Consider the following 25,996-nt stretch of genomic DNA (forward strand, 5'->3'; position numbering starts at 1 on the left):
TTATAGTGGCCAAAACAAGTGACAGGTTCCCTTTAAATTACATACAATACCGTTCAAAAGTTTGGGGTCACCCAGACAATTTTGCGTTTTCCATGAAAACTCATACTTTTATTAATCAAATGAGTTTCCAAATGAATTTAAAATCGAGTCCAGACATTGACAAGGTTCAAAAAAAAGATTTTTATTTGAAATGATAATTTTCTCCTTCAAACTTTGCTTTCGTCAAAGAATGCTCCCTTTGCAGGAATTACAGCATTGCAGACCTTTGGCATTCTAGCAGTTAATTTGCTGAGGTAATCTGGAGAAATATCACCCCATGCTTCCAAAAGCCACTCCCACAAGTTTGTTTGGCTTGATGGGCACTTTTTGCGTACCATATGGTCAAGCTGCTCCCACAACAGCTCAATGGGGTTGAGATCTGGTGACTGCGCTGGCCACTCATTACAGATAGAATACCAGCTGCCTGCTTCTTCCCTAAATAGTTCTTGCATAATTTGGAGGTGTGCTTTGGGTCATTGTCCTGTTGTAGGATGAAACTGGCTCCAATCAAGCGCTGTCCACAGGTTATGGCATGGCGCTGCAACATGGAGGGATAGCCTTCCTTATTCAAAATCCCTTTTACCTTGTACAAATCTCCTACTTTACCAACACCAAAGAAACCCCAGACCATCACATTACCTCCACCATGCTTGACAGATGGTGTCAGGCACTCTTCCAGCATCTTTTCAGTTGTTCTGCGTCTCACAAATGTTCTTCTGTGTGATCCAAACACCTCAAACTTAGATTCATCTGTCCATAACACTTTTTCCTAATCTTCCTCTGTCCAATGTCTGTGTTCTTTTGCCCATATTAATCTTTTCCTTTAATTAGCCAGTCTCAGATATGGCTTTTTCTTTGCCACTCTGCACTGAAGGCAAGCATCTCGGAGTCGCCTCTTCACTGTAGAAGTTGACAATGGCGTTTTGCGTGTACTATTTAATGAAGCTGCCAGTTGAGGACCCGTGAGGCGTTGATTTCTCAAACTACAGACTCTAATTTACTTGTCTTGTTGCTCAGTTGTGCAGTGGGGCCTCCCACTTCTCTTTCTACTCTGGTTAGAGTCTGTTTGTGCTCTCCTCTGAAGGGAGTAGTACACACCGTTGTAGGAAACCTTCAGTTTCTTGGCAATGTCTCGCATGGAATAGCCTTCATTTCTAAGAACAAGAATAGACTGTCGAGTTTCACATGAAAGTTTTTTTTTTCTGGCCATTTTGAGAGTTTAATGGAACCAACAAATGTAATGCTCCAGATTCTCAACTAGCTCAAAGGAAGGTCAGGTTTATAGCAGCTCTAATCAGCCACACTGTTTTCAGCTGTGCTAACATACTTGCACAAGGGTTTTCAAGGGTATTCTAACCATCCATTAGCCTTCTTAAACAGATAGCAGGCACAAAATACCATAAGAACACTGGAGTGATGGTTGTTGGAAATGGGCCTCTATATACCTATGAAGATATTGCATTACAAACCAGAGGTTTGCAGCTAGAATAGTCATTTACCACAAACAATTTATAGAGTGTATTTCTGAATCATTTAATGTTAGCTTCATTGGAAAAAACTGCTTTTCTTTTAAAAAAAAAAAAGGAAATTTCTAAGTGACCCTAAACTTTTGAACGGTAGTGTATATAGTTTGGTGTTTCTTCCCAATCGAACATTAGTTTGGGTCATGAAAGTTTTGCTGCTACTTGTCTTTTAATGATCTACACAGTAATGTGCTTAGCTTAATGTCCATAAAGTGACTGTCAGGTTCCATGTACAAAAAAAACCCATAGGAATGTCGAATTGAGATCTAGGTGGTCATTGGTTGTTTAAGGCGTCAAACTACCTATATATCTTCTTGGTAAGAGACCAGACAATAAACAATATATTTAAACTTTGGAGTGAAAGATGAATATATTTGGGGCCTTTGCTTATTGAACGTTACACATTGCTTGTTTGGAAAAAATGAAAGACTCTCATGAATGCTTCTGAATTGTGTTGGCACGACACGGTACCTCCACCATCTGTACAGCCAAGGGGATGCCTGGACTTGTGACCTCAGGATCTCCGTCCAGTTTACAATAATCATATGAAGTTAATGTTTGGCTCAATGAAGCTTTGGAGTTTGTATTTCATCCAGAAACAGTGATTTCTGGAGAGAACGAATGAAAGCTGCTACACATAACAATGCAACCTGACTTCCCTCAGCCCGAACTCCTGCATTATCTCCTGCTACATCCTCTCCTACACCACACTGCTAGATAACCCGTTGAAGCGTCTGATCTACGTGAGCTGCACCTGCTCCCCTGCATCCATGTACTACTTGCATTGAAAAAAGAAAGAATTGTTTTACTGCATCAGAGAGTGCCACCTATTTTTTCCTCTTTGCCCTGGATGTCGGTCTTTGTCTACAGAAAGTGGGGGAGATGCTTTGTTGCTCTACAGAAATTGACAGCAGATGTTTGTCTCTCTACAGGAAGTAAGGGCAGATCTTTGTCTCTCTCCAGGAAGTGAGGACAGATCTTTGTCTCTCTACAGAAAGTGAGGGCAGATCTTTGTCTCTCTACAGGAAGTGAGGGCAGATCTTTGTTGCTCTACAGGAAGTGAGGGCAGATCTTTGTCTCTCTACAGGAAGTGAGGACAGATCTTTGTCTCTCTACAGAAAGTGAGGGCAGATCTTTGTCTCTCTACAAAAAGTGAGGGCAGATCTTTGTCTCTCTACAGGAAGTAGAAGATTTGGCATGAGCCCCGCGGACTATACACCAATCTGCTCCCTACAGGGACGTACCCCTTCACCTCGGGGAACACCAGGCAGCTCCGTGGGGCACCATTCCTCCCACCAGCCTGGGTACCTCCCCGTGCGAGAGCAAGTCCCGCTCCCCAGCAGCGACTCTAGGGGCTTTTGCCAGACCGCAGCCGCCATTTTTTTTTTCCCTCTGGTTATCTGAGCAGAGGCCCCAGACCGTGATAACTGCTGCTGCAGCGGCTCTAAACACCTTGCCGCTCCCCACTCACATCAGTGAGGCCCGGCAGCAATTACTCAGCGGTCTCCACATGGCCAAAGCTCACCAGAAAAAAAAAACCTGTATGGCCTGTGATAATGTCATGATCACGTGTGTCAGGACGCAGATGTTACCGCAAGGCGGACCCATAACACACGTGACCCTGGATAAACCGCCTCCAGTGGGGCGCATTTAAATAATAAAAACGTGCAGGTGGATACACCGCCTCCACCTGGCGAATTTAGGTATTACACGTTATACATACAATATCTGGAAACACCGCCTCCAGTAAGGCGCATTTAAATAATAAAGGGGGGAACCTGGGAAACATTAACAATGGTGGGCCCTGCTATAGGGAAAAGGAAATTGGAGACCTCCTGAGCTCCCCTGAGCCAGTGTCCCTGCACTCCTAACATTCCCTATGCCGGTTTCGCACCGGGCGCCGCACGCGTACCTTAACGCCCTTGCTCACCCTGACCCTAAACCCTCACTAGGGAATGGGTCGGTGCGGAGACTAATCCCACCACTGCACTAATAACACACATGAGGAAAGAGACAATACAGGGGAAACACCACTTAGCTTTGCTCTGTTGCGTGCGCTCCCAGCAACAGAGCCCTCCACCTGAGTGCATCTTCTCCTCCACCCGGATCCATCACCATAACAGGATCCTTCACCTTAGTGCAACCTTGGAGCAGAGTCCAACACCAGTTGCAGCTGCTTAGAACCAGAGTCCCAAGGATGAGTTTAGCTGCTGACACGAAGTCGAGCATGCTTGAGTCCAGCTCAGCGGCCAAGTCCCACATGGTGAGTGCCACTCTCCATAGTCGCCACTCCACCAGCCCATGCAGACACTTCCCGCTGACACCATCACTGCGACTCCACCACGCCATGCCAGCCCTTCGTCCAGACACCATAGCTGAAACACATTCCCCCTGGCTAAGCTGCGCAGGACTCCTCACCAGCTCCATCCTTCATCCAGGCTCTCCAAAAACAGAGTGAACACAAACTCACAATATCACAGGCAGTGAGTGAACCCCCTGAGCACACCTTTATAGGGTGTCACACCTGATCCATAATTAAGTGCAAAAAACCCTAAAGTGCAATACCACTCACCACCACCGGGGACAGTCAAGACACCTTGGAACTTTCCAAAGTAAAAAAGTTCACTTTGTGCTTTTAATACCGCCAGATCCAACACTGGATCATGACAAGATCTTTGTCTCTCTACAGGAAGTGAGGACAGATCTTTGTCGATCTACAGGAAGTGAGGGCAGATCTTTGTCTCTCTACAGGAAGTGAGGGCAGATCTTTGTTGCTCTACAGCAAGTGAGGGCAGATTTTTGTCACTCTACAGGAGGTGAGGGCAGATCTTTGTCCCTCTACAGGAACTGAGGGCAGATCTTTGTCACTCTACAACAGGTGAGGGGAATCTCAGGCCCCTGGGCCATTTACGGTCCTCAGTGACCTTTTATCCAGCCCCCAGGCAGATTCTCGGGGACCACAGTGCTTGGGCAGGCAGCTGTATTTTGATTGCCACCAGCTCATTAATTTTTTCTTGCTCTGTGAGCACACACACAGTGTTCACTACTGAACACTGAAGGGCATGCAATGAAAGATTACGTCCTGACACCAGTGCCAGAGTCAAGATGTACTTTGTGGGTGGAGTTTGTACGGCCCCCGAAGGATGGTATAAATATCCAAATGACCCTTGGCAGAAAAAAGATTCCCCACCCCTGCTCTATAGGAAGTAAGGGCAGATCTTTGTTGCTCTACAGGAAGTGAGGGCAGATCTTTGTCGCTCTACAGCAAGTAAGGGCAGATCTTTGTCGCTCTACAGCAGGGGTGGGGAACCTTTTTTCTGCCAAGGGCCATTTGGAATTTTATAATAGCGTTCGGGGGCCGTATAAAATTATTAATAATGATGAGCGAGTATACTCATTGCTCGGGTTTTCCAGAGCGCACTCAGGTGTCCTCCGAGTATTTTGGTGTGCTCGGAGATTTAGTTTATGTCGATGCATTTGCATGATTTGCGGCTGCTGGACAGCCTGAATACATGTGGGGATTCCTTAACAAACAGGCATTCCTCAAATGTATTCAGGCTGTCCAGCAGCCATAAATCATGCAGCTGAGGCGACGAAAACTAAATCTCCGAGCACGCCAAAATATTCAGAGGACACCCGAGCATGATCGGGAAAGCCCGAGCAACGAGTATACTCGCTCCTCAGTGCACCCGTTTCCCCAGTGCAGCCATCTCCTCAGTGCACCCATCTCCCTAGTGCAGCCATCTCCTCAGTGCACCCATCTCCCTAGTGCAGCCATCTCCTCAGTGCACCCATCTCCCTAGTGCAGCCATCTCCTTAGTGCACCCATCTCCCCAGAGCAGCCATCTCCCTAGTGCAGCCATCTCCCCAGAGCAGCCATCTCCCTAGTGCAGCCATCTCCCCAGAGCAGCCATCTCCCTAGTGCAGCCATCTCCCCAGTGCAGCCATCTCCCTAGTGCAGCCATCTCCCCAGTGCACCCATCTCCCTAGTGCAGCCATCTCCTCAGTGCACCAATCACCCTAGTGCAGCCATCTCCTCAGTGCACCCATCTCCCCAGCGCAGCCATCTCCCCAGTGCACCCATCTCCCCAGTGCACCCATCTCCCCAGTGCACCCATCTCCCCAGTGCACCCATCTCCCTAGTGCAGCCATCTCCTCAATGCACCCGTTTCCAAGGTGCAGCCATCTCCTCAGTGCAGCCATCTCCTCAGTGCACCCGTTTCCCCAGTGCACCCGTCTCCTCAGTGCAGCCATCTCCTCAGTGCAGCCATCTCCTCAGTGCACCCATCTCCTCAGTGCAGCCTTCTCCTCAGTGCAGCCATCTCCTCAGTGCAGCCATCTCCTCAGTGCACCCCTTTCCCCAGTGCATGCTCCGCTCAATCCCCCTGGCGCTCATTCCCCCCACAGACGCTCATTCCCCCCACAGACGCTCATTCTACACCCCCCAAGCGCCCATTGCCACTCCCCGGCACTCATTCCCCACCGCTCTTTCTCTCCCACCGCTCTTCCTCCCCCTGGCTCACCTGTGGCTTGGTCCGACTCCGCTCCCTGCTGCTTCTTCCTGTTTGTCCGTGAGCACGCGGTCACGTGGTACCGCTCATTAGTTTCATGAATATGGGCGCCAAACCTATGAGAGTGGAGTGGCATCCATATTCATGATTTTAATGAGCAGTACCACGTGTGACCACGCACTCACACAGGAAGAGCAGAACCATCAGAGCTGCAGAGCAGGCACGGCTGGAGGACATGAATATGATGGGGGGCAAATGGCAAATACGGCCCTGCTGAGCACAATATCGCCGCACCTCTTAAAGGGTCCGCGGCCAAAAAATGGGGAAAGTGGCTGCGGGCCACACAAGATGATATGGTGGGCTGTATACGGCCCGCGGGCCGGACTGTTATGAACGGGTAGCCGAGGAGGAAATAAAAAACAAACAAGCTAAGTCTCAGAAAACCAAAGAGGTTGGTAACTATGCAGACTGCAGACCCCTGATCCTAACATGCAACTAGCAGCAGTCATGGAGCGTTTCTACGGTGGTCCTAGATGCCTCGTCACAACCGGAGAACTAAATAAGCCTAACGCAGGAAAAGAGGAAAACTAACTGCCCCAGAGCAGACCCCAAAGGAGAGACAGCCCCCCACATGTATTGACGGTCAAACAAGATGAAAACACAAGCAAAGGCAGGAAAATAGGCTGAGCAAACGATGGGGCCAAACTAACTAGAAAGGACAGGAAAGGAAAGATACTGTCTGCAATGTGCCAAAAAACCCTACAAAAATGTCCAACACAACTGATAGCAAAAGAAACCCTGAAGTCACTAGACTTCTCCCACTATATCAGCACTCTGAAATATTCTGAGACAGAGCAAAAAGAGGCCAATCTAATAAGGGACAAAAAAGACAATTTGTCAAATAAGTGTGGAAATTCAGCACAGCCCAGCCGGGCTGGCTGACCACACAAACACACAAAAAACTGAAATGATCAACAAGAGTAAGTGTGAACATTAGCAAAAATCAAACTTATCTTGGGAAGACAGGAACAGAGCTGAGTCCTAGACCTGGGAAGCAGACTGAATCACCAGCACTAGGCTAGGGTGTCGGCTGTCTTATATCCATTCTGATCCTCCAGTGATCCAATCATCATCTTCCTCACCAGGTGGCAGATCACTACCACTTAAGCCAACCTCTCTACCTCCTGTCACCACCAGAGGGAGAACGGAAGGGGAACTCTCAACTGGTGGAGCAGAAAATGAGCTCATAACAGTACCCCCCCCCCTTGAGGATGGGTCACCGAACCCTCATCCAAGCCACCAGGCCGATCAGGATGGGCCCGGTGAAAAACACGAACCAATTTATTGGCATGAATATCAGAGGCAGAGACCCAAGAATTATCCTCCTGGCCATAACCCTTCCATTTGATCAAATACTGGAGTCTCCGTCTAACCAAACGAGAATCCAATATTTTCTCTACCTCATATTCCATATTGCCTTTAACCAACACAGGGTCAGGAGGTGCCGCCACAGGAACTACTGGCTTAAACCTCTTCAACAGTGATTTGTGAAATACGTTATGGATTTTGAACGTAACTGGAAGAGCCAGTTGAAAAGAAACAGGATTAAGAATCTCCAAAATCCTATAAGGTCCAATAAATCTTGGCTTAAATTTTGGAGATGCAACCTTCATAGGAATATTCTTAGACGACAACCAAACCATATCACCCACTTTAAACCGGGGACCAATGGTCCTATGCCGGTTGGAAAAACGCTGGGCCTTTTCCTGAGAGAGTGACAATTTATCCACTACTTGGTCCCATATCTGCTGCATTCTAACAACCACAGTGTCCACACCTGGGCAGGACGAAGATTCCACTTGCCCTGAAGAGAATTGAGGATGAAACCCAAAATTACAGAAAAAGGGTGACATCAAAGTGGCAGAACTAGCTCTATTGTTCAGCGCAAATTCAGCCAAGGGCAAAAATGAGACCCAATCATCTTGATCAGCAGATATAAAACATCTTAAATAAGACTCCAGGGTCTGGTTTGTACTCTCAGTCTGCACATTAGTCTGGGGATGAAACGCAGAGGAGAAGGATAACTGAATTCCCAGATTGGAAAAAAAGGCTTTCCAAAATCTGGAAACAAACTGGACCCCTCTATCGGACACAATGTTCTCAGGAATCCCATGTAACCGAACCACCTGTTGTAAAAACAAGGGTACCAACTCAGCGGAAGATGGCAACTTTGGGAGTGGTACAAGATGGACCATCTTCGAAAATCTATCACAAATTACCCAGATAACAGTCATTCTCTGAGAGACAGGAAGATCAGAAATAAAATCCATTGAGATATGGGTCCATGGTCGCTTGGGCACCGGCAGGGGCATCAGCAACCCAGTGGAACGAGAACAGGGTTTAGACCGAGAACAAGTCCCACAGGACTGTACAAAATTCCTGACATCATGGGATAAGGCAGGCCACCAAAACGACCGATTCACCAAATCTCTGGTACCAAAAATACCTGGATGAACAGCCAATGCAGAGCAATGGACTTCAGACATCACTCTTTTTCTCCACTGGTCCGGAACATACAATCTTCCCATAGGGCAACGCTCAGGTTTATCCTCCTGAAATTCCTCCAGGGCACGTCTCAATTCAGGCGAAAAGGCAGAAAGAACTACCCCCTCACCTAGGATAGTAGTAGGCTCGGTCACATTAAGAGAATCAGCAAAGAAACTCCTAGAAAGGGCGTCTGCCTTAACATTCTTAGTGCCCGGAAGAAAAGAGACCACAAAATTAAAACGCGTGAAAAACAAGGCCCATCTAGCCTGTCTAGGATTCAAGCGTTTGACCGACTCCAGATAAGTCAGATTCTCGTGATCGGTGAGGACCACAAATTGATGTCTAGCTCCCTCCAACCAATGTCTCCACTCCTCAAATGCCCATTTCATGGCCAACAATTCCCGATTCCCCAAGTCATAGTTGCGTTCAGATGGGGAGAACTTTCGAGAAAAGAAGGCACAGGGATTCATCTTAGAAATCACAGGGTCTTTTTGGGACAAAACAGCTCCAGCACCAATCTCAGAAGCGTCTACCTCCACTTGAAATGGAAGTGAGACATCAGGTTGCCGTAAAACTGGAGCTGAAGTAAACCTCCGCTTAAGCTCCTGAAATGCTGAGACAGCCTCAGGAGACCAATTCAGCACATCAGCTCCCTTCTTGGTCAGATCAGTCAGTGGTTTGACAATACTAGAAAAATTACCTATAAATTTACGATAGAAATTAGCAAAACCCAAAAACTTCTGAAGAGCCTTCAAAGAAGTCGGCTGAACCCAATCATAAATGGCCTGTACCTTGCCGGGTCCATTTCAATAGTCGATGGAGATAAGATAAATCCCAAAAATGAAATCCTCTGTACACCAAAGAGACATTTCGATCCCTTAACAAACAGGGAATTCTCCCTCAAAATCCGAAACACAGTCCGGACATGTTCCACATGGGAATCCCAATCACTAGAAAAGATCAAAATATCATCCAAATAGATGATCAAAAACTTATCCACAAAGTCTCGGAAAATATCATTCATAAAGGACTGGAAGACAGAAGTGGCATTGGAGAGCCCAAAAGGCATCACCAGGTACTCAAAATGTCCCTCCGGAGTATTAAACGCCATCTTCCATTCATCCCCATGCTTGATGCGAATAAGATTATACGCCCCCCCTGAGGTCAAGCTTAGTAAACCAGCAGGCACTCTTAAATCTGGAGAATAAATCAGACATCAGAGGTAACGGGTACTGATATTTAACCGTCATCTTGTTAAGGGAACGATAATCAATACACGGTCTTAATGAACCATCTTTCTTGGCCACAAAAAAACCCAGCACCTAAAGGTGACGAGGATGGTCTAATATGACCCTTCTCCAACGACTCCTTAATATAGGATCGCATAGCATTATGTTCGGGTACAGATAAGTTAAAAAGCCGACCCTTGGGAAATTTACACCCAGGCATCAACTCAATTGCACAGTCATAACTCCTATGAGGGGGCAAAGATGCTGATTTACTCTCACTAAATACATCAGAGAATTCAGCCAGGTAATCAGAAATATCATGAGACTGAGGAGAGGTGGAGAAAACAGGAGCGTCTCTAAGAACACACTGACAACCCCAACTCACCACAGACACAGATTTCCAATCCAAAACTGGGTTATGAGTTTGCAACCAGGGGAACCCCAGAACAATAGTGTCATGCAAATTATGCAGCACCAAAAATTTGCAATTTTCCTGGTGGTCTGGGGCAACTCGCATTATCACCTGGGTCCAAAACTGAGGTTTATTCTCCGCCAAAGGAGTGGCATCAATACCCCTCAAAGGAATAGGCATCTGCAGAGCCGTCATGGACAAACCACAACGTTTAGCAAAATCCAAGTCCATTAGGTTTAGTGCTGCTCCCGAATCCACAAAAGCCTTGGCGGAAAATGTGGACAGGGAGCAGATCAGAGTAATTGCCAGAAGAAACTTAGGTTGAACACCCCCAACAGAAAACGTGTGTGCAAAGCGTTTCTCTCGTTTAGGACAAACAGAAATAATATGCGAGGCATCGCCACAAAAACACAGCTTATTACGCCTTCTGAACTCCTGACGTTGCGCCTTAGACAAAACTCTATCACATTGCATAGGTTCAGACATCTGTTCAACCGGTGGCAACACCTCTCGTGCAATCCTGCGTTCACGTAAACGCCGATCAACCTGAATGGCTAATGACATAGAATCGTCCAGACCAGAGGGAACAGAAAATCCCACCATAGTATCTTTTAAGGCTTCTGACAAACCCTTCCGAAAGAGAGCAGCCAAGGCATTATCATTCCAGGTAGTAAGGACCGCCCACTTTCGGAACTTTTGATAGTACAACTCTGCAGAATCTCGACCCTGGTTCAATGCCAACAGGGTCTTTTCAGCCTGATCAATAGCATTAGGTTCGTCATACAACAACCCCAAAGCTTGAAAGAATGCGTTCACATTAGTCAGAATCGGATCATCTGGTTTCAAAGAAAACGCCCAATCCTGGGGATCGCCACGCAGCAAAGAGATGACAATTTTAACCTGCTGCGCGGAGCTCCCTGACGAGTTAGGCTTCAAGGCAAAAAATAATTTACAATTATTTTTGAAACTCAAAAATTTAGATCGATCCCCAAAAAATACATCAGGTGTAGGGATCTTTGGTTCAACAGCATGTGAACGAGCAAGGTAGGCAGAAATTCCCCGCACTTCCACAGCGAGCTGCTCCACACGATCAGACAATTGCTTTATCTCCATTGAGAGAGAAAAAAAAAATTCCCCCTACGGCCTCAAAGATATAGAGGAAAGAATATACACACTTTTTTTTTTTTAAAACACAATTCTTTCCTGCTATTGAGTACCCTAGGATCTGCGGTATGGCGGGTGATTCTGTTATGATTGAGTCACCGTAGGAGGCAAAAACAGAAATGCTAGCTAAGTCCAGAAAACCAGAGAGGTTGGCAGCTATCGGATTGCAGACCCCTGATCCTATCCACAACAACTAACAGTAGCCGTGGGGGGTTCCTACGGTGCCCTAGACCCCTCGATCACAGCCGGAGAATTAGATAGGCCTAAAGAAAGAAAGGGGAAATCTAAACTGCCCCAGAGCAGACCCCAAAGCAATAGGCAGCCCCCAACATATAATGACGGTGAAGCAAGATGAAAACACTAACACAGACGGAAAGATAGACTGAGCAAAGACGGGGCCCAAGCTAACTAGATAGGAAAGGACAGGAAGGCTGCTGTCTGCAATCCGTGAAAAACCCTATGAAAATAAGAGCCAACAGACTGACAGTGAAAAAGGCCCTGAAGACGCTAGGCTTCAAAAAAACTATGTCAGTACTCAGGAATATTCTGAAGACAGAGCAACCGGCAAAAGGAGATTCAGCTCACCCCAGCAGGGAATGGCAGAATCCAGAAAAGCAAGGAAAACAAAAACAAAACACAAATGTTAACAGGCAAAGCAGAAAACTTAGCTTTAGAGGAGCAGGAATCAGACTGGTGTCCCAGAAGTCCACAGAGAAATCACCCGCAGGGCAGAAGGGTGTCGGCAGCCTTATATCCAGTCCGTGACTCCACTCAGCCAGTCATCCTCATTAGGCTCAGGTGCCTGATAATCAGGCTCATTACCTTCCTTTACCAGAATAGGGAGTTCACCAGACCTCAGTGACGAAGGGGAAAATGAACTCACAACAAAGTCCCTCTGTTCTCATACTGGGCATGCTCACGAGACGATCTCCCATTGGAGATCGAGAATCATGTGCCCAGGTCCTGCTCCAGATCTCATTGGTCCATCTCGGAGATCTGGAAGCTTCCGGAAGGTCCCGGCTATAAAAAGTGTGCATGACCGTTCGGCCATGCGCTTATATAGTCTCTAGTTGCTACTGTGTGAATGATGATGGATGAATGAACCTGCGAATGACTCATTAAGATCCCCTCCCTCTGATATTACGAATGTGTACAGGGACTTAGATTAGAGCCAGCGCTAGCGCGTGGCAAGCCTCAAGCCACTACAGCATCATCCACAGTGCTAGCATTCGACATTTCGCCTGCTTCCTTGCTTTGTCGACCAGCGGCAGTGTCCTACGCCGCACTGCAGTTGCAGCCCTCTTTAGCGTCCGCAGTAGCGACTCCGCACGCACAGTAGGTCTAGACGGACGCAGCTCCTCTGTCTTGGGTCCTGCTCCTGTGACCAGATACCGTGTTTGCATTTACCTGAGACCTGTGACACTGACAGGCTCAGCCTTTTGTGCTTACCTCTGCTGACATCTCTGTGAGCAAACAGAGATTGCTTAGCGCACTTGGGTGACGTTCAACCCGCGTGTGCATTTCCGCCATATTGCTCGTCTGTCACTACTTAGCAGCAGTGTTTACATCTACTGCACGGTGGACCCCGAGCGGCGAACGCACTTTATTATTTATTTTTATTTAGTGCGTTCCGCCGTTCCTAACAAGATCTTTGTTGCTCTACAGGAAGTAAGGGAAGATCTTTGTCGCTCTACAGGAAGTGATGGTAAAACTTTGTCACTTTACAGGAATTGAGGATGGATCTTTGTTGAGTTAAAGGAAATCAGAACAGGTCTATGTCTCACTAAAGGAAGTGAGAGCGGATCTTTCTAGCTTTACAGGAAGTACAAATGAGTGTTTCACTACATGAAGTGAAAATGGATCTTAATCTTCTACAGATGGTGAGGGCAGAGCTTTAGCATTCTACAGCAAGTGAGGGCAGACATTAGTTGCTCAAGAGGAAATGGGATCGTGTCTATGTCTCTCCACAGGAATTGAGGGCAGATCTTTGTACCTGTACAGGATGTAGAGGCAGATCTAAGTCTCCCTAGAGGAGCTGAGGAAGGATTTTTGTCTCTGTTCCTTCTCTCCTATGTGTTACACTGCAAAAAGTCATTACACAGATGTCAGCTTCAGTTTAAGGCAGGCAAGTCATTGGGCGGTGTCAGGAACAATGCATGCTAGGAAGTGAGGGAAATTAATTTGCAGTACCTTTAGTGCTGGCAGAATGCTGTTGAGGAGAAACTCTCCACTCAAAAAGAATGGAAAATTACAGAGCATGAGAATCAGGATGTTCTTGGACAAATTACTTAGGTTTGTGCGCTAACTGAATTTATATCTTGTTGTGGTGTATGAGGGTAGAAGACAATGTTTTCTACAGGTTTTGAGGGCAGGTAAACAGTTATTTCATAGGTAAAAGATACATTGATTTTTATTCCAAAAGCAATCCTATCACTTTTTAATTTGTCTGTTGGCTTGGCCATATAAGGGTTTTGTTTGAGTGTAAATAGTTGGAATTTTTAGTGGCAATTTTTTGGGCTGCATAGAAGATGTTGGCAGCACGGTGACTCAGTGGTTAGCACTACAGCCTTGCAGCGCTGGAGTCCTAGGTTCGAATCCCACCAAGGACAACATCTGCAAGGAGTTTGTATGTTCTTCCCGGGTTTGCGTGGGTTTCCTCCCACATTCCAAAGACATACTGATAGGGAATTTAGATTGTGAGCCCTATCGGGGACAGCGATGATAATGTGTGCAAACTGTAAAGCGCTGCGGAATATGTTAGCGCTATATAAAGATTATTATTTACTATTAAGATGTTGAAAAACTTTTATTAGTATCCTGGGGGGAAGAATTTGAATAAAAAAAAAATAGTTTTATTACTTTTTCAGATCAAACCATTTTGCACAAGAGAAGATGTATTTTTGTTTTATTTATTCAGTTTTTTTATTTATCTACATTTAGTTTACTTTTGCTTCCATTTTTACAGTCCTACAAGGTGACTTCTGTGAAGCACTGAAATATGCCTGTCAGTGCCCGGGAAACATGTCAGTAGCGATGAGGCAACAGATTTACCTCCATAACCACTTTGATGCTGCTTTTGTTTTTTACTTTACTATGTGAGTAGCAAGATGAGATTGATCATTGTTTCTGGCCTTTGTAATATACAGGTCACAGGTGACATCGCAGCTTCTGTGCTCACACTATCATGGCAAAGTTTACATTGCTGGGTGCTAACTACACAGATACAGCACCATGACTGTCCCTAGGTTGTGTTTGGTATTGCAGCTCAGCTTCATTAAATTGTATGAGGTTCTTCTTATTATTTACTTATATAGCACCATTAATTCCACCATTAATTTGCTGTACATGAGAAGGGGGTTACATACAAAGCTGAGCTGCAATATCACACACAGCTTGTGGCTGATGTTGGAGGATAAAAAGATATTCTTTCTTTTATCAGTCAGTACAAATCCAACTTATGAACCGCATTACGGAGGGAATATTTCTCAAAACTAAAAGACTGAAACCATCCAAAAAATTCAATTTTTCCATAGGGAGAATATATATGTATCAAATCCCAATAACGACATTCAGGCATTGTTAAAGGTGATATGGTACAGAGGAATTACATGGGGAGCTGGCGCGTTTTATTCCAAGCCATATGATCCGTAAGCAAGTCCTGTTTCTCCACTATACAGTTGAGCTGTAATGATCCCCACACACAGCACCTGCACATCAATTATGATAATCATAATCACGGTCGTTAAGCTGAATGTTCATTATTATCAGGATGCTGGTGACAGCAGATTCAATCATCGGGTGCAATGGGCAAGAAGGCACAGGCCCACCCAAGTTCCGCACACAGCGCTGTGCCACATTAAATCTATGATGTGTTCCACATCCCACTCTATTCCGAGAGCTGCAGACGGTAAAGGTCAGTTTTATGTTCTGTGCAATATGCTTAGGTTCCCGAAATGAAATCTGTAGAGCCCTAGTTATTTGTCTGCATTGTGTATCGTAAAAGCCTTGTGTACAGCCTAAAAACTCATGCATCTCATTAAGAGGCAGCGTTCTCTCCAAAAGCATCGTAAGAGGGATGGAGGCTAATCGCCGAGCTACTGCGATGTGGATGAGGATACATATAATATACAGAGGTTTATATCAAAGATGATATAAAATATATACCCAATATTGCAACCTTTAGCGCCAAATATATTGATCAGATCAATAGACAGACAATTTGGTAGATATGAGATGAATAGATAGATATATAATGTAGATAGATAGATAGATCGATAGATCGATAGATAGATAAATAGATAGATAGATAAATTTAAAAAATGAGGGCAGCACTCCATGGTGACGTTTCGGTCCACATTAGGACCTTTATCAAGTCATTTATTGGCTTGAGAAAATTCCTCATGTTGTCCAAAATGTTGCCTATATGGAACATTAAAAATTCACTTTATATCTAACCTCATTGTATTGGAGTGCTGCCTAGATAGATAAATAGATGGATAGTTAGATGGATAAATAGTGTCAGGCAACATGTAGGACTAAATGCAACACAAAGGGATAAGGGAAAGGGAACCAAACACTAGAGAAGGGGGGAGATTAGACCCCTAGACAGATCTAACATCACCCTGTCTGCCCTATCATCCCTATATAGGTTCAACACCTATCGCCAAGCAGGATAACTAATCTCTGCCTGACCCTGGTGATAAACACTGCACCAGGAAGAACAGGATGGGCGCTAATGAATCGCCATTACCACTAAAGACAGATGGGATACACAAACAAGGGTGAACACTTAGCATGAGTAGACTTAGAGAGAAACTCTGATGTCCTTTAAACAACAGAAAGGAAGATAGCTGACAGCTATAGCTCCAAGCCGCAACGGGAACTGGAAATAGAAATTTCATACACGCCTTCTAGCAGCAAGCTGGGAGTTATATACACCCCGGTCCAGGTGTGTCAACTAGAGCCAGGGGAGGTTGCCACTGGGTCCTAAAGTCACAAGGGCCAGGAAGAAGTCTGCAAAGCAAACTGCTGAGACCTTCTGCAGTCAGAGGCAGAGTGACGGTCTGCAGCCTCTGACACACCCGTGACAGATAGATAGATAGATAGATAGATAGATTAAATTACAACTTCTCCAGAATCCCACTTTTAGCAGCTCTCCATTCTGGCTATTAGAGAGCTGTCATCTTGTAGATGGACCCAAACAGGGTGTAAGGGAAAGTCCTAAAGGCACGTCCTATGTATAACAGGTCTTCATGTAAAGTCATTGTTCTGTAACTGTGAATTTTGCGCTTCCTAGTCAGCTAGTTATAGCGGTTAATACAGGTGAAGACATGATTTGGTCACAGGGTCACCCAGACTTTGCATTGTCCATGTCTGCCCTGTTTTCCTTTTTATTCTTGCCTTTCTCTAGAGTTTAGCATGACTGGAGGGACGCTCTGCAGGACATTTGATATTTTCACTTGTTGCCCCGAAGAATTTTTTTATTTCTACATCCAGTGTCAGAGAATATATTACCTTGCGTGAAATCCATTTGACTTGATCTTCATCTCGAAATAAGTCAGGAATCTGCTTGTATTCCGTAGAAGTATGAAGTAGGGGTTCGTAGGCTTTATTCTTATGGAAAGATGAAAATGGAGAAAATCTGAAAGAAAAAAATCATATGTGATATTATAGGACTTGTCTCACTATTAAAAGTATTGTTACAATGCGTGTTTTGACTCGTGGGGGTCCAGATGAGATCTTAATATTCAGATCCCCATTAATGTAAACTTCTGACTTGTCAAAAGTTTTTTTAAAGTGTAGCTACTCTTTAAAGATGTTGTCCCTTTTGAGTTAATCTTCATCCCCGGGTATTAAAAAATAACAAACCCTGCTAACCTCACTGGTCCTGGGTCCACCATTGAGTCTCCACCGCTGAGGTCTGGCTGACGTTACATCAACATCACAGCAGCCAATTAGTGAGCTTGGCGGCTTTGCCATAGATGGATGTTGCTGAGTTCACTGATTGCCTGCCATGCTGTTGATGTGTCAGTGCCGCAGTCCATGCCAGGAACCTGAACGGCATGAAATGTCTGATCCATACTAAGTACATGGGCATGGATGACTTAGGTTAAGAGAAGAAAGTTTTCATTAGAGTCGCATGTCACAAAAGACAAGGACAACACCCTAGCACTGTGTGTGATGGTGGTCAGCTCACCATTCGGCTGAACAGAGATGATGCCCATGCTTTTTGACTCTCTCGGTTATTCTTGGTAAGATTCATCTCATCATTATCATACGTCTTTATGATATGTTCCTTTCCAATCAATGTGATCCATAATGGGATGAGAGCCTCTACTTTTAGGTCACGTCATAACCAGTGCATCCTCTTCTCTCGATGACCAATCAAAGTAGAGAAGACCTGAGCAACGGGTCATTGTCCATGTTTCCTATATCTTCCCCTTGGTTGCTCTTTTAGTCACCATCCCAAAAGTCCAAATGCAAAAGAATGAAACAGCTTGAATACCCAGCTAGGACCCAGACAAAGCAGCCAAAAGGAAGAAGCTGAAATCCAGTGAACCTAGTTACAAACAACATCTGTGAGTCACTTCAAGTTTGGCAATTGTCTGAAATCAAACAATTTCTTCCAAGTAGAGATAACAGAATCTTTTGAAATTCAAATTTGTTAGTGACGGGGAACTTTTTCCATAATGTTTTCTTTGGGAGGAATAAATTGACCACAAATCACAGGTACTTCAACTGCTCTGAAAATAAGTAAACGCATTGTCAATATGACTCCCACATATAGGGCTATGAGTTACCAGATGGTACCAATTCTTCACTGCTGTATTGTCAAGCACGATCTTTAAAGTTTACTCAGAATATTTTAGCTTCTTCTCCCTATTTTTATAACTTAGCTATGAGCAATGACATCCTAACACTATTCAGGTTGACCATAAAATGGCTGCTGCTCTGCACTCCCTGCATCGGCTTTTATACAGGCTATGATAGGCTGTGCTGTACTGTGTAATGTGCTATACTATGTGATGTGATAGCTGCAAGTCATCATGGGAAGGCTACCGGTTCATGCCTGAGGTTGGCTTCTCTAGCTCATGCAATTTTCTGCATTGTGGAATTTAGTGGTGGTTATTTTTGGGCAATTCTCGCTAATCGAATTGCACACTGTTCCAATTCGCCATTTCTAAAAATTCGATAAAAATTCAACCTGAATCTTTAATTTCACTGCAGGCAATATTTTATGCTATGAGATACAATATGACACAGGTGGACATGGCTATAAACCTGGTCTCCACCTAGCGGAGAGGCGCAGGAAAAAAAAAAAAAAATAAAGAAAAACAACGCCAGATTCAGGAGAACAGAGACATTTACACCAGGGGGAAAATAAAAAATATTTATGTCAAGTGATATGTCCCTCTTAAGTAATGAATGTAAAATAAAAAGTATACAAAAATAAACAAGTTAAATGGATAATTTTTAGGCCCCCGCATCGTAATGTGGAGTCAAAAGGATTTTAATAAAGGTTAACAGCAAATTATTTGTTGCTGTTGGAAAAACGATCCCAGATAAATTTATTCTATTGTTTTCATTTATTTTTAAAAAAAAAAATAATAGAAAGTTATATATAAAAAAAAAGACAATTTCAAACTGAAGGCATTGTTTTAAGGAACGTTTGATAAAAGGCTAACAAATCCTGCAATTAAATCTAGTTAATTTAGCTTTAAATTATACAACAGTGCAGAAGCATGTATATCCTCCCGGGATCTGCAGCACTCATACAAGACAGATTATACTACTTGCCAGGCTAATTTGCACATGGGATGGACATCAGTGAAAAAAATTAATGTGGCCCCAATGTCCCTGAGTATACAGAAGAGGTGCTGTGAGCCGGCTGCCGCACTTACAATTTTTATCACTTCTGAATTGCATTTTAATAGTACATTTTTCTTATGCTCCGACATGAAAGAAAATTTGCTATCTCTTGGGATCCTATGGCTGAAAAGCCATGGCATGCGCTGGAGAAATCTGCCTTAAAACATACGAGAAAATGCGCTGTGTGGCGATGGGAATACAATGTGTACTTGTGTCATATCTGATTATTAACAGACACAAAAAGGAAATCAAAGGCGTCCAGTCTACTGGAAAACGTCTTTATGGCGCTGCGTTACGGAGATATAGGCATTCATGGTGCAGTGGATTCAATTTGTCAATAAAAAAAAAGCAACTATTGAAGTTTGTTGCATTCTTTTACAAGGAGAGAAATATGGTGATGTAGTCATAATTGTATAACATATAATTACATGAAAACTCTTCATTTCATTTTACAAGTCAATGCTATCCATATTTTATTTCTCACCACTTTTGTGCACCATACTGCTACTTTAACTCTTCCATTGCTTCCTTTTTTTTTTTTCAAATTTTAAAAATGACTAAACTCTTGGAAACTGATTTATCGAGCTTAGAAAAGTGGCGGAAAAGCTTTGAAAAGCGTTAGGAAAAAAAACGCAAAAATTTCATGCCAATTTGAATCAAAATGGTCGAAGCTGGGGATGAGTCAGGGCGGCACGGTGCATGACCGTACTCGCTCGTCTAATTTATCAAAAGTTCCAGAGCTTTGTTCGCCAGAAAAGCTACTCCAATCCCTGGTGAGCTAAGCCATTCTTGATGGATCGGCTCGGAAAAGTTCTGAGACATTTTTACTACTTGGGAAGTTTTGAGACATTTTACAACTCGGTAATTTGGTAATGAAGGGCCCAATTCATATTTTTGTGGTAGGGGTTTATTACTTTTTTTTGTCTTCTGGTATTCGTTGACAATTTAGCTCAGAATTCTTCAAAATGGTGCACACGGTTCATGAGTTTTGCGTAACATAAAAAATGTTTATTTTTGTCCTCAACTTATTTTTTTTCAATTTAGCTGCACGTTCCGCTAAAATCTGGAAATGTACAAAAAAATACTCTGGGCAGGGGCTTGAATACATTTGCATGAAAAAATTGTGACTTTTTAAAAAGTTACTAAATTGATAAATCGGCTAAAAATATCTGAAAATACAAAACCCTTCCCCACAATGTTGAACATAAAAAAACTGGTAAATACATAAAATCTGCTTTAAAAAAAGGTGGAAATTAAAAAGAATAAGGCGCTAATGAAAAAAAAATCTAGGCTTATTGGTAAAATTTAGACAAATTTACAAAAAGCATTGAAACGTATCCTTACAGATTTCTTGAAAAACTGAAATTACATTTTTTGAGAGAAGTGTTATTATGCGTAATTATATACTTATTACATATGATTTGTTCTTTCTTATTTTTTGTGATGACTTTTTATCTGTATCTACCGTATTTTTCAGACTATAAGACGCACCAGACCACAAGACGCATCCCAGATTTACAGGAGGAAAATAGGGGAAAAAAATGTGGGGGTCGATCTTACAGTCCGAATTCAGCATGCGCAGATTTTGATCTCGGGAGCCGAGATCTTCGTGTCTAGATCTCAATATGCGCATGCGCCGCCTCCGGTGGCCACTTTCCCAGAGTCCACTGCATTGAAACCATGGAAGTGAGGGGACTCCAAGCCCCCGTTCCGCCAAACACCCCCTCCTACCAACCTGGGACTCGCAGCGTCAACACACAGCGTTGCACCTCCAAACACTCCCTCCTTCCAGCACAGGATCCACAGCACCGCCCGTAGTATCGACTGATTCCTGCTGCTGCCCCCCCCCCCCGGTTAGCTACAGTCGGACTATAAGGCGCACTCCAATTTTCTACCTAAATTTGTAGGAAAAAAAGTTTGTTTTATAGTCCAAAAAATACGGTAAATGTTTCATTTAAAAGATTATGGGGTGTGCCAAGTTACCCCTTAGATCCCAGTCTTAAGCTTCTCACCTAGCCAAATGAGATCTCATACTTTGCACTGACAAGGGATAGCACCCCGAAGCACCATGTGTGCAAACTGAGATTCTGTTTTAGCTTTTATGATTCCCAAGTCACGTGGCAAATCTCATTAAAGGGTCGATATTGACGTTTAGGATTGCTACTTCCAATAGGTGGCGCTAGAGTTCTTGTCCTCTTCCATGCTGAAGAGGCAATTTACATATTTAATTTTGCAGAGGAGCATGCATGGTGTATAAGTCTCCTCACTTAGGCTACTTTCACACTTGGGTTAGGAGGCACAGTGCATGACCGCCGTGCAGCTCCGCCCCCTGCTGCGCTCCCTCCGGTCAGCTCCTCCTATGGGTGCATGACGCTGCATGCGACCTGCGTACCTTATCGTTAGCATTGGGTACGCAGGCTGTGCGCTGGTATGCTTTTGCCAGCGCATGCGCCCTTTTGACGGTGCGCTGACGTGCACCAAACGCACCATGTTGCATTTTGGTGCGCTCGGCGCACCGTCAAAGGGGCACATGCCGGCAAAAGCATACCAGTGCACGGCCTGCGCACCCAATGCTAAAGATAGGGTACGCAGGTCGCATGCAGCGTCATGCGCCCATAGGAGGAGCTGACCGGAGGGGGTGCGGCAGGGGGTGGAGCTGAATGGCGGCTGTGCGCTGCGCCTCCTAACGCAAGTGTGAAAGTAGCCTTAGACAGCAGACTCTCAGGCATGATGATAAAATGACTGCAAACGGTTGTGAGCATGTGGAGTAGGAGTTAAAAAAGACTGACATAAAAAAAAAGTTGATTTAAAAAAATATTTCTGACATTAAATTTCCTATCACCCCTTAAGGACACAGCTAATTTTGGCCTTTAGGATGCAGCATTTTTTTTTCTATTTTTGTTTACAACATTCTGGCAGCCTTAACTTTTTCAAAGTTTTGCTGAGCAATTGTTTTTAGTGCTTCGGAGTGTATTTTTTTGGTATAATTTCTTGATCTATAAATTAGTCTAGCTATACTAAGGACAAGCAGCAGGAAAATAACTATCAGGTAATGCTATTGCTTAGTGGTGTTAGCTTCTTATAAGTTCCCTTTAGTTTCTACTAATTTTTGTGTTACCATATTGCCCAAAAATAACTTATTCCCATTGTTTTCTGTTTTTTTTTCTGTTTTGTAATTAATAATTACCCTATGTTTGAATTATTTTGTGGGTTGTGCTAAGAGGTTACCTAATATGTATATTTTTATGTTTTATTACTTGTATTTACAGTAATAGAAAGAGCTTTTATTAAAAAAAAGTCACATTATTTTTATTTTTCACAAGGTGACTTACTTTTTACTTTGATTTTTTCATTATACTGCATTGGCACATCAATAAAATAGTACCTGCAATTAGGCCGGGGACATGACTTACCCTAGGTAAGTCCTAATATGCATTCAAATAGGCCTTGGTAAGACCCATGACTGGCCCCTAAATCTATCAGTCAAGACAATCACCATTGTTAGGGCCGATGATTAAGGGCCGAAAGAGCCAAAGTTATTTATGGTACCATAACGGCATCGTATCACAAAGGTTAACGCCTAAAGTTGGAGATACAGTTGAAACCAGAAGTCTCCACTATATTCTGTATAAAGACACATCTGCATGTTTTTCTCAATATCTGACATGAATTCGGAATAAACCTTTCCCGTTTTACGTCAGGTAGGATTACCACAATTAATAATGTTTACCAAGTGCCAGAATAATGAGAGAGAATGTTTTAAGGAATTTTTATTACTTACTGCAAAGTCAATAGTTTCCATACATTTCATTAGTATTTGGCACCATTGCCCTTAAACTCAATGACTTGGGTTGAACATTTGGGATCTCCTTCCAAAAGCTTCTCACAATAGTTGGTCGGAATTTGGGCCCAGACAAAACTGGTGTAACTGATCCAGGTTTGTAGGTCGCCTTGCTTGCACAGGCCTTTTCAGCTTTTCCCATAAATTTTCAATAGGATTGAGATCTGGGCTCTGTTGTAATAAAATGGCTGATATCAATTACAACAACCATCCTCTTGTTTTTGTCTCACTATTGTAGTCACTGCCAAAGGGCTCTAGCTTGCCAAAAGTTTTTACCTCCACTCTCTGCTATGGCTGTCCCGTCAAGTGTCCACAAGCATCATCCTCTGGATGTCTCTAGGTTTATCTTTGTCCTTTTTTCATTGACAAAAGTTCAATGGACTCAAGATATTCATGGAGGTCCTCAACTTTTCTTGCTTGAGAAATAAGATTCTATAGGTCCTGTCCATACCAAGGTGTTTTTCAGTGAAGTCTACCATTTTCTCAACTGACTAGTACCTTCACCTTGATTATTGCCTGCTGTACCTTTCTGTTTAACCACCATATCCACAGAACTCTTCCAGCCCAGACCTTATTTAGCTTGTTAGACGTATGTCTTTCAATTCTCACCTTTGCCTCGGATCTCAAAGTTTACATTTTGTCAGCTGGGACTACTTAGAGCAGTCCACTTCTGAAGAGCCGCCAACAGATCATGATTTCATTATTTCCTTACGGAGGAGTGTAGAGAAGCTCTGAAGCTCCATGAATACTCGGAGTCCACTGATCCTTGGTTGACAAACAAATACAAGTGTGAACCTAAAGAATTGCAAAGGAGGATACCTGTATCCAACAAAAGAGTCAGAGCAGTGCGTAGGGCCAGAAACTTCTGGCAAGCTAAGGAAATCCTCAAACATGATCTTTTGTTGGCTCTCGAGGACTGGACACTGATTTAGAGATTGTGTCCAGTTACATCAAAGCAGGGATCTGCTTTGGGGAACAAGTGTTATGCTTACGGAAAAGGTAAAAAGTACCGGCTTCAAGCATTTATGGCACTGGATGAGAATGGGTTACGATAGAGAGAGATAAAATGTTACAAATACCCTGGTGCTTTGTCTTCTTGGGACCCAAATGTTGAATTTTTCACAATTTAACCGGAAGCACAATCCTTAAATATGTAGAAGAGTGAAATATGATCATTCTGGGCTTTAATAGATGAAACTATAATGACCTCGTTTTATAAATAAAAGAGAAAGTCAAGAACCTCGGAAGGAGTTAGAACTTGTTAATTATACAAAGTCTTAATATCTTCATCCCCAGTGTTATTAAAAAAACATAGCATCATTAGAAAAATTAAGCTGAAAAAAAAATAAAATGAAGGCGCAGCTTTGTAAATATCCAGTGGAAATTAACTGTAAAAGACAGAGGAATTCTGGATCAAACGCGGGTAATCATCTTTAACCGTGCCCCAGGGCGCTCATTTGTAAAATATGATTTGCTCATTGACTATCTCTCATTTTACTGCTTGCAGTGGAGTATTCTGTATTAATAGGGGTGAGCTAATTTACTAGTAGAACTTAAAAAGAAGTTTCTTTTGATTATGAAATGTTCCGTACAATGTGGGTAATTACACAGACTCAAAACTCAAACATTAAAGAGAACCGTCTTCAGGTGCGAAATAAACATTCAAGATGGTGACAATGAGGGATTAGGTTCCCAAAAGTGAACGGAAACCGGGAAGCCACAAATCTAAACAAAATTGGCAGGCCATTGGCTCGCTAAAAGTGGTAGCAGGCGCAGCGCGAGACTGCATACCCAGAATAAGCAGTCTCGTCAAATTGGACATAGTCCATATATTAGGTTCCATCGATGTATAGACTGACTATATGTCAAGACAATAGCCTGGTGACTTGTGCTCAGCACAGATGGAGATGAATTCCTTCCAAAAGTCTGGGAGCTGCACATGTGTTACATTTGTCGGATTATACATATTACTAGATGTGTGCCCGATGCTATCGCATCGGGAGGGCAGTAACATCACGATGGGGGCAGCTTTGTGGCGCTGGGGGTGGCGGCCGACCCACTTCCGTGCAGTCACAACCGGCAGGAAAGACGGTGTTTTGCGACCTGTGCTGGAGATGGTGTGCCGCGCCACCAGAGGGTGGCTGCACCCAATCTAAAGCACGGGCCTCAAGCCATGGTCTTTCCTGCCGGCTGTGACTGCACGGAGGTGGGTGGGCAGGCAGCGGCGGGATCTGGTGCGTGTAGTCAGGCGGTGGGTCCTGGCGGGGGTCCAGCGGCGGCATCCCTCTCATTACTCCCCCCTCATTACACCCTCTCATTAGACCCCCTCATTACACCCTCTCATTATACCCCCTTCATTACACCCCTCTCGTTATACCCCCTCGTTACACCCCTTTCACAGGCTCGTGATCGCAGCGGCGGCCTGGATCCAAGCGGCAGCTGGGATCCGAGCGGCGGCTGGGATCCAAGCAGCGGGTGGGATCCCAGTGGCAGTCGGGATCACAGCGGCGTTCGGGATCGCAGCGGCGGCTTGGATCCGAGCGGCGGTCAACATCGCAGCTGCGTTCGGGATCGCAGCTGCGTCCTGGATCCGAGCGGCATCACTTGGGTGTTCCAAAATGACGGTCGGCGTAATTCCGGTGCGGCGTGGTGGATTGTAGGATTCGGGGACATCCAGACAGAAGTGGATGATGGACAATTTAAGGCAATTATATATATAGATGGACATAAAGGCTCTAATTCATCATGTAGTTTACTCCACTTTTCTGGGGTAAAACTGCTTCTATTAACTCAAATTTTTTGTGTAATTCATTTGTGCCTTTTGCCGTTTTTCTGCAAGTCCCGGCAAGAAGTAAAAAACT

General features: G+C 44.1%; 1 protein-coding gene across 1 annotated transcript in view; it reads right to left on the reverse strand.

Moving 5' to 3' along the window:
• The window catches only part of SPATA17 (spermatogenesis associated 17), an 892,647-nt gene that overhangs the window by 28,890 nt on the left and 837,761 nt on the right, over positions 1 to 25,996 (reverse strand). Inside the window, exon 9 of the mRNA XM_073553344.1 lies at positions 16,940 to 17,066. Within this exon, the coding sequence (XP_073409445.1) occupies positions 16,940 to 17,066 (127 nt within the window). The remainder of the gene's footprint in view (positions 1 to 16,939; positions 17,067 to 25,996) is intronic.

The sequence above is a fragment of the Dendrobates tinctorius genome, unplaced genomic scaffold, assembly GCF_039654945.1.
Source record: "Dendrobates tinctorius isolate UK_male_01 unplaced genomic scaffold, ASM3965494v1 ptg000201l, whole genome shotgun sequence".
Lineage (NCBI taxonomy): Eukaryota > Metazoa > Chordata > Amphibia > Anura > Dendrobatidae > Dendrobates > Dendrobates tinctorius.